At 39.7% G+C, this 12,837-nt stretch overlaps 1 protein-coding gene across 3 annotated transcripts in view; it reads left to right on the forward strand.

Annotated features, from left to right (window-relative positions):
• Positions 1 to 92: 92 nt before the first annotated feature.
• The window catches only part of LOC104958161 (phosphatidylinositol 4-phosphate 5-kinase type-1 gamma-like), a 17,115-nt gene continuing 4,370 nt past the window's right edge, over positions 93 to 12,837 (forward strand). For all 3 annotated transcript variants that reach the window (XM_010785875.1, XM_010785884.1, XM_010785892.1), the window contains exons 1-15: positions 93 to 345; positions 4,394 to 4,422; positions 4,591 to 4,680; positions 4,812 to 4,942; positions 5,054 to 5,171; positions 7,024 to 7,176; positions 7,743 to 8,042; positions 8,557 to 8,765; positions 8,848 to 8,931; positions 9,653 to 9,701; positions 9,829 to 9,913; positions 10,009 to 10,182; positions 11,121 to 11,277; positions 12,093 to 12,161; positions 12,502 to 12,837. The exon at positions 12,502 to 12,837 is cut by the window's right edge and continues 154 nt beyond it. In XM_010785875.1, coding sequence (XP_010784177.1) covers positions 252 to 345; positions 4,394 to 4,422; positions 4,591 to 4,680; positions 4,812 to 4,942; positions 5,054 to 5,171; positions 7,024 to 7,176; positions 7,743 to 8,042; positions 8,557 to 8,765; positions 8,848 to 8,931; positions 9,653 to 9,701; positions 9,829 to 9,913; positions 10,009 to 10,182; positions 11,121 to 11,277; positions 12,093 to 12,161; positions 12,502 to 12,837 — 2,078 coding nt within the window. In that variant the 5' untranslated portion in view covers positions 93 to 251. The remainder of the gene's footprint in view (positions 346 to 4,393; positions 4,423 to 4,590; positions 4,681 to 4,811; positions 4,943 to 5,053; positions 5,172 to 7,023; positions 7,177 to 7,742; positions 8,043 to 8,556; positions 8,766 to 8,847; positions 8,932 to 9,652; positions 9,702 to 9,828; positions 9,914 to 10,008; positions 10,183 to 11,120; positions 11,278 to 12,092; positions 12,162 to 12,501) is intronic.

The following is a 12,837-nucleotide window of genomic DNA, read 5'->3' on the forward strand; positions in this document are numbered from 1 at the left end:
AAATGATGCTGTAGCAGCGTATCAGCGTGAGAATGACGCACAGTGGCGATGATCAGCACCGCTGGTTCTGAATGCTATTCGTCTATACAAAGCGACAGATACACACGCGTAGAGTTATGTAATTATAGCGGTACATATCGAAGAAGGTGGAATGATAGGATATCTACATTACTTCGAAGCGCAAACCGCCTCATCTTGTTCTCGTTGAGGAAGGATACGGCTGAGGGTCGTCGCCAGGAACCGTCCGGGAGATGGACGGGATGACTGCGGAAACCGGGGATGACGGGAGGACGAGTGAGGAAGCGACCGCTGGCCTCTGTCTGCAGCTTGACCTGGGGGACACCGGTATGAATGTTCATCCATTAGGAGTCTTTTATTGTCGATTAAATAATGCAGTCATCCCGGGGGTCCTATTCAAACCCAGCAACCCGTGACAGAAGTTGGTCATAACTGGGTAGTAGCATCCCACAATTTAATCATATCTTGATGTAGCTAGGCATCGGCTTAACATAATAGAGAAACATATATTTGTGTTACAAAAACAGATCACTGACATTTTATTTTGAGCAACATAAGCTGTGTACTTGAATAATAAAGTGCTTCCTTGGATAACAGTGTCAAGATTCAAGTCACTGCTGTTCTGATGCAAATGGCCCCTAGTGTCAGTGGCTCACTGCAGCCTGGCACAAACACAAAGTGCTCATTAGAAATATGTACACCCGACCCAATTGCTAAACCTGAAGAAGACCATCTGAGATTTTACCTGAATGAGTATTGAGCTATTCATACACACATGCACAATAGTCATTAGTGCAGCATTAGCAGGAGATAGCTTTTTATGATACATGCACACAATGTCATATTGCTCTACTCAACCTCTGTCTGTCTTCATAATTCAGTCCATCCCTCACTTCCTCTTCCTACATCTGAAGAGTGCTTTAATCTGATATGGAATTATAACATAAACCACACACTAATCCCTTGTGGGTATCAATTTGAAGCATCACTGTGCATGTAATGGCTGCAAATACGACACAACATGCATTACAGTTTTATTCTATTTTAGTATTTTTTGCAAATGTTAATGAAGGAAAGCAGATGTGATCCTCATCAGTTTAGCAGGTCCAACAAGTTGTCTTTGCATGTGCCTCATGTATAACATTGGATGTTTGTGCACACGTGATTTTTTTTATTAAATCCACCAGATTATACTTGTGTGCAGAGAGCCTCTGGGCAGAAAAATCTACTGCTGTGTTGAATATCACATTAATGTTAAAGCAACTGGCCGCCACAGCTGATAAGGGAGATATCTAATCCTCTTTACAATGACACACACACACACACACACACACACACAGAGAGAGAGGCCTTAGGCATACTTCCCTGACACAAATGTTTCATTACAGGAATTCTGTTTTAACACATGGTCGTTCTAAAAACACAGTCCTAAAGGAAGCCTGTGTCTCACATAGTAATCGAAGATGCTACAATGTGCTTGTCCTGTTTGTTGCTTGCGGCTGAGTGGCACATTACTCTGGCCTGACCCTAATCCCGCAGAGACTCTTTGTGTGAGCGCCTGTCCCTGGATACTCCTTCTCATTGTTCTGCCTGACAGGCTTTTTTTCAGCGTTAATCTGCAGGTTACAGGTGTTGTAACCAGCTGCATGAAAATAAGATAAATAATTAAATCAGTAAAATATGGAGAGCCACTTTCTTTTGTAGGTAAAGTTGCACGCTGATATTTTTTTATTGTTTTGACTCTTGTCCACTTTTTCTGCAACCTCTTTTAAAGTTCCATGCCCAAAAACGAATGAAATGTAGTAAAACATTTACAGTGCCTAGAAGATAAATTGTAATGACATCATTACGATCATTTCTCCTTCGATATTTCATCCAGCACCATCATTATCTCAAATGTTTTATTTGTCCAATGAAAGAATAAACTGCAAAACTAAGGACCCTCCCATCAGCCTCAGCTGCTCTTTGTCTTTAGCTCTAATTAACAGTAGCATGCTAACGTGCTAAAATATGACGGTGCACATGGTTAGCAATCAGCATGTTAGCATTGAAATTGTTAAACATTTTTAGACTATTGCTATGTTTTCCATACATTACATTACATGTCATTTGTTAGACGCTTTTATCCAAAGCGACTTAGGCCTACATACATTCAGTACTGTGGACAATCCCCACAGGAGCAATTTGAGGTGAAGTGTTTTGCAGGGACACAACAACATGCTGACTGCAGTGGGACTCGAACTTGCTACCCCCTAATTTGAAGTACATCATACTACCCACTGAGCCACAGCCACCATACCCATACTTATACTATTTAGTAGGTTAGAAAATACATTTAGTTTGTTCCAATAGTCAATTACATGTGGGTTGCCAAAAATACCAGCATGTTCTACTGCATCTGTTCTCATTTGGCAGTTTGCAAGCCAGCATGTTTATTTTGTGGCTATTTTGACCCACATTAATATGCACAGCGGATATAAGCAACTAGGTCAAAGTTCAAAATGCAATGTTATGACAAAGTATGCCCCAAATGTGTGTATACTTCATGCATTTGGGACATGCATATTTTAACATAAGTTACAAGATAGCTGCATGGAATACATAGTAATAGTAAAATGAAAAGGTGATTTGGAAACCTGCCTTAGTACTGATGCAGCTATTATTGTAAGACATGTACTGACCCAGCAGCAACAAGATATTATTTTATTATGTATTATACTGTATATTATCTACGATTGTGTCCTGTCAAGCCACGGAGGACCTATACTCCCAGCGGCTCAGGAAGAAATCCCTCCGGATTATAAAAGACCACCATCACCCCAGCCACAAACTGTTCAGTCTGCTGCCGTCTGGCAGGCGTTACCGCAGCATCCTGACAAAAAACACCAGATTCAGAGATAGTTTCATCCCACAGGCAATAAGACTGTTAAACACCTGAACTGTTGTAACAACATCCATAACATTCATCTGCTACTTAGTAATTATTTATCTAATATATCATTCCAATAACTTGTATATAAACTCGTATTGCACTATTCCACTTTTTTTTCCTCACTTTTTAAAAAACTATTTTTCTTTCTGTATTACTTTAATATAGTATGTTTTAATATGGTCTGCTTATCTTTATTATTGTGTTGCATTGTTGGAGAAGCCTGTGACCTAAGATTTTCAACGACATAATTACTTTATGTTAGTTTGACAATAAAGAACCTTGAACCCTGAACCTTAGTGATGACAAACTGTGCCTCAGTGTTTGTGCAGTACTTCAACATGGCTTAAAGATTCATTATCCTTTCTCTGTCAGCTGCACTTCCTTAATCTTCAACCTCACATGACATGAACCTAAGCACAATACTGTTAAACCAAGTACTCTGTAGCACTGTGATACTACAATTGTGAACTGTCTCTTTTCCCATTCAATCCCTTCCTTCCTGCCACTTTGTTTCTCTTAACATGTCACACATACAGTCATGTCAGAGGGAAAGATTCTTCTTAATTCTAATGCGTGATAGGCTAGCGTCATGATCTGGAGACCTTGGCCAATGGCAGTGCACAGATTAGAGAAGAAGTCAATCCAATTGAGTTTTTACCTTCTTGTTGCAAATCTCACAGGCCCAGGAATAGCAAACAGTGAGTGCACTCTGCCGGGTTCTGACTGCTAGATGTCAGGTTTTGGTTTGGCCAGGAATATAGCTGCATGTATTTCTGGATTAGAGAACCATTTGTAACCTGCAGGCACTGCACTTCTCTGCTGGTGAGTTGAACACAGATTCATTATGGAGACATTTTGTATAAAGGATTCAAAACCAGCTTTAAGCCGTAGCTGGTACAAAATTGTATCGTGGATTTTTCCAATTAAATAAACAATAAGAAAAAATTAGCTGGGGGATGTGGGTAAAATAACCTCACAAAATGTTCTCCTGCGTCATGGAATTATATATGTTCAAATGTTCACTTTACTGGGCACTTGAAGATATTTGGATGATCATATACAGTACAGTATAGATAAATTCAATGTAGTTTATTGCATATTATAAATGTATTAGGGTATTTACCTACAATTTCTACTGTTTGTCTTGATGTTGGAGGGTATTCCTTTAAAGAGAACAGTCTAAGGTATGGGTTGAATCAATGTCAAGTAAATAAAAAACGTGTTAGGGGTGGATGTATGCCTTGAGTTAATTGTTCTGATTGTTGTGTAAGTCATTAAGTTCTTATGATGGCCTAGATGTGTCTGGCTAACAATCACCAAACCCAGTGTGAGTCTGATGCCAAAGTTCCCATTCCATTACAATGCTTTCACGCAATCACGCTAAATAATGGACCATTGAGACACACTCAACCAATTATTCCTTCTCTTTGTCTCTGTCCACAGATTCAGCCAAGAAGGCTCAGATATCAGAGGTGAGAGGCTTCTACACAATATGCACCTGTCTGTCTCACCTCTTGCTTTTTTCTTTCTTGTGTATTGTTTTGCTGCATGGTTCAATTCCACACCTCCGAATGGACAATATACAATAAATGAACTACCTGTATACAGTGTCACATTTCCATTTCCTTTCTTTGTGACAGATGCCATCCCCATTTGGAGTTGGCCCAGGCCATGAGAAAAAGATAGGCCACAGGAGGGTAGATGCTTCTGGAGAAACAACATACAAGAAGGTAGGCTTTCTCTCTTCATCAGTATTTGTTTTTATCTTTTTGCTGCGTGTAGGTTTGGCGTCACGATTTTTATCAACCACGTTCCACCCACATCTTACTCTGTTGTTCTTTTCTCTGTTCTCCGCCCCCAGACTACCTCCTCCGCCTTGCAAGGGTCCATCCAGCTGGGTATCGGATACACTGTAGGCAACCTCAGCTCCAAGCCTGAGAGAGATGTGCTGATGCAGGACTTTTATGTGGTGGAAAGCATCTTCTTCCCCAGGTGCGATAGAATGAGCAGAGGTGTGTTTGTGTGCATGTGTGTGGCAAGTATTCAATATAACCTTTTATCTTCTTTCACTCTTCCAATTTGGTTTCATCCTGCTTCATACAGAGAAGGCAGTAACCTCACTCCTGCTCACCACTACCCAGACTTCAGGTTTAAGAACTACGCCCCTGTGGCCTTCCGCTACTTCCGAGAGCTGTTCGGGATCCGGCCAGATGACTACCTGGTGAGATATTTATTTTCTCTAATGCATCGGAAGTATGTTAATGTCTTAAAGGTGGGGTATGTACTTTATTTCATAAACACTTTTTGTTATATTCCATGAAATGCTCTTAACATGCCGGTAGCAATGAATATATGAAATGCTTTGACAATAAATACATAAAAAAATGTCATCTGTGGAAGCCGTAGCGCTGTAAAAAGCATGACCAATCAATTGAGCCGGCCCGGCTAAAGTAACTGGATGGCCTACCTGCCTGTCAGCCTTCTATCTGTGCACAAACTTATCTCGTGCCCTCATTGGTCATGTGCAAGTTCGTGTGTGTTGGAGGAGGGGCTCTAGGAAGTCTGAAGGAAGAGGCAGATTTTTTCCTGTTGTTTACTTTCAAATTCTAGCTTACTCGAGCTGGTTTCTCCAAAATTACATACCCCACCTTTAAGTGTTGTGCATGCGAAATCTCTCCCATAGAGCATCAGTGGTGAAGTGAATGTTAGTTTTTAGCCTTTATACACTTAAATAATGATCATATTAATTAAATACACCGCTGTTCATAATAATAATAATGATAGTACCCTATAGTAGGACTAGAGCCAAACTGAAAGTGTTGGTGGCTATTATATATTTCCAATTTCCATGACATCTTTTTTAATTCCATTGTCTATTAACAAAAAAATTACAATGCGCATTTAAATATATAAGACAAATATGTACATTATACTGGAGTCAAATACACTGTTTAATTCTCAATTGTATTTAGCAAAGTCGTAATAAAAATAGCATTATAGCTGACCTAATATAGACTTATATGAAGTTCCCTCCGAAAGCATTTTATTGATGTTGAGCGGAATAAGGAAAGATCACACAGCAGGGTGCTACCACTCACAAAAAACCAATACGTGTCTACACCCACACACAAAATAACAAAATAAAGTGGCACATGCCTTCAAGTACAGTGTTTAGCAAATGAGGATGCACACACACAGTATACACACACAAACAAACATGGGTTGCACGCCTAAGCTCACGTTCTACCTGTGCCAGAGGAAGATTAACAGACTAAAGCTTCTTTTTTTAAACTCCATGTAGTAGCTGCAGTCAGAGTCTGCGTGTGTTGGAGGAGTGGAGTATCAGCATAATTGCATTCTGTTGCCCAAGCTTTAAAAATGTTATAGCTTTGTCCAATTCATTTCTTACTTTGTGTTGATAATGTTTTTTACTATTATAGTCTTAATTGCTCCAAATGATTGTAAGGTGGTCAGCGTAAATGTAAAACCATTTATGCTATTGCAGCTACATATACATTTTAAAAGGGGTTTCCCTCAATTCCCTCACGGCAGTGGCTAAGTCAGTAGAGGCATGGACTGGGAGCTTTAGGGTCTCCGGTTCAAGTCCCCGACCAGACCTACAATATGGAGTGTGGACTGCTACTTGGAGAGGTCCCAGTTCACCTCCTGCTAATTTCACTGTGTGTGCTGTGTGCTCTGCGTGTGTGACCATTAAAGAGGGTTTCATCCCTCTCAATTCTATCCTTAACATAATAACTGATTGTATTCAAGGTATTCAGGAGCAGCCAGAAGTGAGTCACTGTAGCTTTTGGTTTGCTATTTTAAAAGCTCTATTGGGTCCAACATTAAAACTACTAAACATGCAGTACCCATGATGCTTTAAAGAGAGTATGAAATGACAAACTCTGGTGGTATGAATACTCTAAAAAAAGGCCCTTATCAGGTTGACCATCTGTTCTTTCATGGCTTTTGTATGTTGAAGCACATTGTGGGTATGATTGTCAGGCTTCGATGTTTTCATTTATGTTTATATTTAATATGCATTTGTTCCTCTTTGTCTGTCTGTTATCTAGTATTCTATATGTAATGAGCCACTGATCGAGTTGACCAACCCCGGAGCGAGTGGCTCCATATTCTACGTGACCCGCGATGACGAGTTCATCATCAAAACTGTTCAACACAAAGAGGCAGAGTTTCTACAGAAACTACTTCCTGGTTACTATATGGTAAGTCAGACCAACCCCTTCCTCCATAAGAGCCAACTGAATACCCTTATCCAAATTGTAAATCAATAATTTTAACATATGTGTTATATTTACATATTGCGTTGTGTTGTACTATTCAGTTTGTAATATTGACTTATTTGTATCACTAAACACTTGGCCTACTGAAACTTGTATGCTAATATTTAGTATAACAAATTCAACTAGCAAAAAAGATTCTGGGAAATTGAAACCTTGCCAATGGTTTTGTAATTGTGTTTATATGTGTTTGGCTGTTTGTGTACACTTTGTATGTTAAGGAGCACACCTGAGACTAGTCATCTTTATCCTCTTTATCCTACCCCCATACGACAGCGTCAGAAGGTGACTTTGTAAAAGATGTAAGCTAAGAGGTTGCAGCTGACAGAGACCTCGGCTTAGCACTCCTTAACGGTTTAAGCATGCAACCATTGGAGATAAAAGAAACGGAAACGACTGTCTTGCATTTGCATGGTACTGGGGTTGAAACACACAACATGCCTTATTCATTTAGTTTCCCCTGTCCCTTTTCCTCTGAATTCCCTCTCCAGAACTTGAACCAGAACCCCCGGACTTTGCTGCCAAAGTTTTTTGGCCTCTACTGCGTCCAGTGTGGGGGCAAGAACATCCGGGTTGTTGTCATGAACAATATTTTACCGCGCTCTGTACGCATGCACCTCAAGTTTGATTTGAAAGGCTCCACATACAAGAGGCGAGCATCCAAGAAGGAAAGAGAGAAGTCAAAACCCACTTTCAAAGACCTGGACTTTCTGAAGGACGTTCCTGAAGGCCTCACCATGGACCATGAAACATACAGCGCTCTGGTCAAAACTCTGCAGAGAGACTGTCTGGTGAGAAATAAGAGAGGAGGAAGGATGTGGAAGTGTTTTAAAAGTAGATTAACACCGTGCATTTCTTTTAATTTAATATAAGCAGCACAACCAAACATATTTGGAATTAAGCTGAGTCTGGAATTTTTGCTATGTTGGAAACCAATGTATTTAACAAAGGTCATCAATTACCTTGGTAAATGCTAAAAACTATTGAAATATCAAATATAATAATAATAATAACGCTTTATTTAAATAGCACTTTTTATACAGCACATGCAGCTCAAAGTGCTTTACAAAATGACACATCACAAGTTAAAAATACTAAACAAGAAATTCCCCTCAGATTATTTGTTAAGAACTTTACAGACCTGTACATGCAGCAAAATATAACATCTTTATCAGGTTAATAGACACAAGGATGAATAAACAAATAAAAATACATAATGGTTTCTCTCTGACAGATAAGACACAAGACAACTGAATCGATGCAACAATATAAAATATAAAATATATAATGTGTTTTTTTTATCAGGTTCTGGAAAGTTTCAAGATTATGGACTACAGTTTACTGCTTGGGATCCACAACAAGACACAAGCAGAGCGAGAGCGTGAATCTCAGGGCTCGCCCACAGGGGGAGGGGACGAGAAGAAGCGGGCGGCTCAGAAGGCTCTGTACTCCACCGCCATGGAGTCCATCCAGGGGGGCTCCACATGCAGGGACACACTGGACCATGATGACACGTAAGCCACCATTCAATAATGTTTGCCCTTATCATGATATTACATTTGGAAATTATAATAATCTTCTCCTCTCTGTCTGCAGTATGGGTGGTATTCCAGCTGTGGGTAGTAAAGGAGAGCGGCTCCTGCTGTTCATCGGAATCATTGACATCCTGCAGTCCTACAGGTAGGCAACACAACTACAAAACCTTTAGAAAAGCAATACATCCAACTGCAATCAGTTAGGGCAGAGACATGGCCGGAGTAAAACCACTAGACTCTGGGACAGTTTTATCCCACAGGCCATAAAACTGCTAAACACCTGAGCCCTGTTAAGTGCCTCGATAAACATTCATCTGTTTGTCATCTTGCATTTTGAGTTATCACCACAATAAACCATATTTAACTTTGTCTTAATGTAAATTGTTTAACTTCACATTCTGTTCTTGTATATATCATATTCTATTTACATGTATATAGACTTCTAGCACTTATTTTTCATTTGTATTTGTATTGTTGTATTTTATTATATATGTTGATATATCATTTCAATCTGTTTTTCATCAAACTATTCTTAAATGACAAAAACATTATCTGGCTTCAGGAAATGATTACCTCTAGGTTGGCAGGTTTATTTATGTGTCTGCGAGGAATATATAAAGATGGAGAGAGATCACAAGGAAAAGAGATCCCAGACTTGTCAAACTGTTTTTAATCAAACACTAAAATAGGACTTTCATAAAAGCTATTATCAGTCCAAGTGTGAGTAATCCAGTCCCTTAAAACAGCTCCTAAAATTCACATAAACATTTCAAGTGGCACTGTAGCCTCTGATTCAGGGTTGCCAGGTAACTGCAGTAAGTCAGGGAATGAGTCTAACTAAATAATTCAATTGTCTTGTCTGACAGAGTGATCAAGAAACTGGAGCACTCTTGGAAGTCCCTCATCCATGACGGGGTGAGAAGCTTTTCACAACAGTGCACATTTTTTATTTTTGGTTATTTTTGTCCCTTTTTTCTGTCACCTTTAATGGCGTTATGTATTAAAAGTGCGACATCATTAAAGTTCCATCTGTTTTTCACAGGACACAGTGTCAGTTCACAGACCTAGCTTCTATGCTGAGAGGTTCTACAGATTCTGCAGCACCATCGTCTTCAAGAAGAGCAGCTGTGAGTTTTTAAACGTGCATGAGCCATGTAGTGTGTTATGTTGGATGACAATGATACCAATGAAAGTACATGTATCCTATCCACTGCATTCACAGCATTGCGATCGTCTCCCTCTAAGAGAGGACGAGGGGCTTTCTCCATGTCCAAGTCCAGCGGGGGAACAGGTTCAACCGGGCAGCGTCCCTCACTGACCGATGAGAGGCAGGAAAACCTGGACAACTTGGAAAACCTGCGAGGGGCGCGCAGCTTCCCCATGCTGGAGGACAACGGTAGTTTCACTTATATTAATAGTCCACAATGATACGATACGATAATACATTAATGGTCAGATCAAGTCTGACATTTGACTTGCATCACAGCAGCTCCATTTGTAACATTAACATGGACACATATCAAGACACAATACGTGAAAAAAAAGACATTTAACATAACATCACTATCACTGAGAGAAAACATTCTCAAAGACCTTTTAGTGTCCATTTGATCTGGGATTTAGCCACTGTTAGGATTGACTGGTGCACAAATGAGTGCTTCAGACCTGACATGCTGCACACAGGTTTATTAAATACTTTTTATTCCAAGTAAAAATAGGATGCTTAATACCAAAGACTGAAACCTAGTATATATATATTTGACTATGTGGAAGTGCCTTGATGAGTGTTTATGGAGGCCTCATTTATCTGATCTCATCAAAGCTAGTGAGGAAATGCTTCATTGAACACGCTAAGGCTGCTAGAGTAAAATACTGTGGTAGAAAATAAAGTGTGAACTTGTGAGTGTCAGTAATTCAGTATTAGTAAGTCTTTCTGAACTTGGCACACCATTAGTTTCAATAGTTTTGTTTCTTTATTGATCCATGTGGAGAAATTAAGTGAAGGAGTAGTATAGTTGCAATATTCAAAGAAAGTGAAACTTTGAACAAATCAATAGTAGGCTACATTTGATTGAAGAACACATGTCCAACTGAATATAAAAGTCCTGATATCAAATACAGTGTTAGTGCAGTACAATGTACAACAGTACAATAGGATTGTACTGAAATGAAGATGTAAATAACTCTACTGTAATAGCACACGCATATATTTAATGTAATGTTGTCTAACCTTGTTAGAGCAATTACACTCCGTAATGTTTTTGTAGTATATTTTCCTCTCTCGCATATATTAAATGGTGTCTATTTTTATTCCTTTGTTATTATGCACATCAGGGAGAGAGCCCCCCTGCACCCCCCCTTCCTTTGAAGATGCTACCACAGCCTCCATCGCCACCACGCTCTCCTCTAACAACTCCTTACCCACAACCCCCTTCGACACACCAGAGCACCCACGCTCCAGGAGACAACTCCATTCCCCAAGTGTGGCAAGGTGAGAACCATTTCATGAATATGCAAGGTTTATCTTAAGTAAAAATCGTATTTGAACATGGTTTACTGTGTGTCTTTATATTCTGATACACCGTACATCCTAGGTACGGTCTAATTGTTTTGTTTTCTTCTGAGTAAAATAATCCGTAATTATCTCAGTGGCAGCCATGATAAAAGCTGGTATTCTCTAAATGCTAAGGAAAGGCGTTTTAATTCTTCCTTTCTTGTCTCCTTGGAGTAACGCACCATTTGGCTGCATTTAAATAGCCTGTCTGTGTTTAATTGTACATTATAGGTAATTTAAAAACCTTCTTCCTTTAAGAAGTTGTAATTATTTTTGGACAGGAATCTATACTTGAATTGCACTTCAGCTTTGAGTTTGTCAGCATACTCATTTAGTTTTGTAATTTTTGCACAAATGTAAATACATCCTCCGTTGAATAATTACATAGCCTATTGAAAGTAAGATCCTATTTTCTACAATAAAACTTTTTAACAACTGAATTAAATTATTCTTTCTTCTAAGCCATCAACATGTATCTTAGATCCGATTCCAACTAACCTGTTAAAATAGGTTTTTATTATATAATGAATATGTCTTTATTATCATACCACAATCCTTTAAAGTAGCTGTGATAAAACCTCTTCTTAAAAAGCACAACTTCGATCCAGAGGTTTTAGCAAACTATTTCTAATCTTCCATTCCTCTCAGAAAGCCTTGAGAAAGCAGTCGCAAAACAGTTGTGTGTTGACCTGAAAAACAATGATCTATTTGAAGAGTTTACCATAACCATGTATCTACCTGTGTACTCCCAGGGTGCAAAGAGAAGTAGTCGAGGTTCATGAAGAAAAGCAGGACACCATCACAGTGGAGGTGGAGCTCAGGTACACAATATATACAGTGGAGGAGGAGATAAGTATTTGATCCCTTGCCGATTTTGTAAGGGGATCAGATACTGATTTCCCACAGTTAAATGCAAATCAATTTGTATCTTTTTTATAATGTCAATGTCTGGATTTTCCTTTTGATATTCTTTCTCGCACTGTTAAAATAAACCTACCATTAAAATGATAGACTTTTCATTTCTTTGTAAGGGGGCCAACTAATAAAATCTGCAAGGGATCAAATTCTTATTTCCTCCGCTGTACAGCAACGTGATATTACTACAATGTCCATAGCTCCCTGCTGAGGAGTCTCTTAACACAGTTTCTTGTCTTCATACAGTAAAATCCCAAAGACCACAGAGCTGACACAGATGACGGAAAAGTCCTCGCCCAGTGTGTCACCTGATCCTCAGCTCCAGGCCATTACTCCCTCCACCACTCCCTCTATTACACCATCCTCCACCCTTCCTCCTCCCTGTGTGTCACCCTCCTCCTCCGCTGCTCAATCAGAGGAGCAGTCATCCTCCACCCTCTCTTCCTCCATCTGTCCGTCCACCAAACCGCTCACCTCTCCCTCCGCCGCCGCGCAGCCTTCCTCCCTCTCTTCTCCAACTTCTCATCCGACGATGCAATCCACTCTCCTCGCCTCGGTACCAAACACCTCCGCCCCCCCCCC

Source organism: Notothenia coriiceps, unplaced genomic scaffold (assembly GCF_000735185.1).
Source record: "Notothenia coriiceps isolate Sejong01 unplaced genomic scaffold, NC01 NC01_scaffold00000969, whole genome shotgun sequence".
Lineage (NCBI taxonomy): Eukaryota > Metazoa > Chordata > Actinopteri > Perciformes > Nototheniidae > Notothenia > Notothenia coriiceps.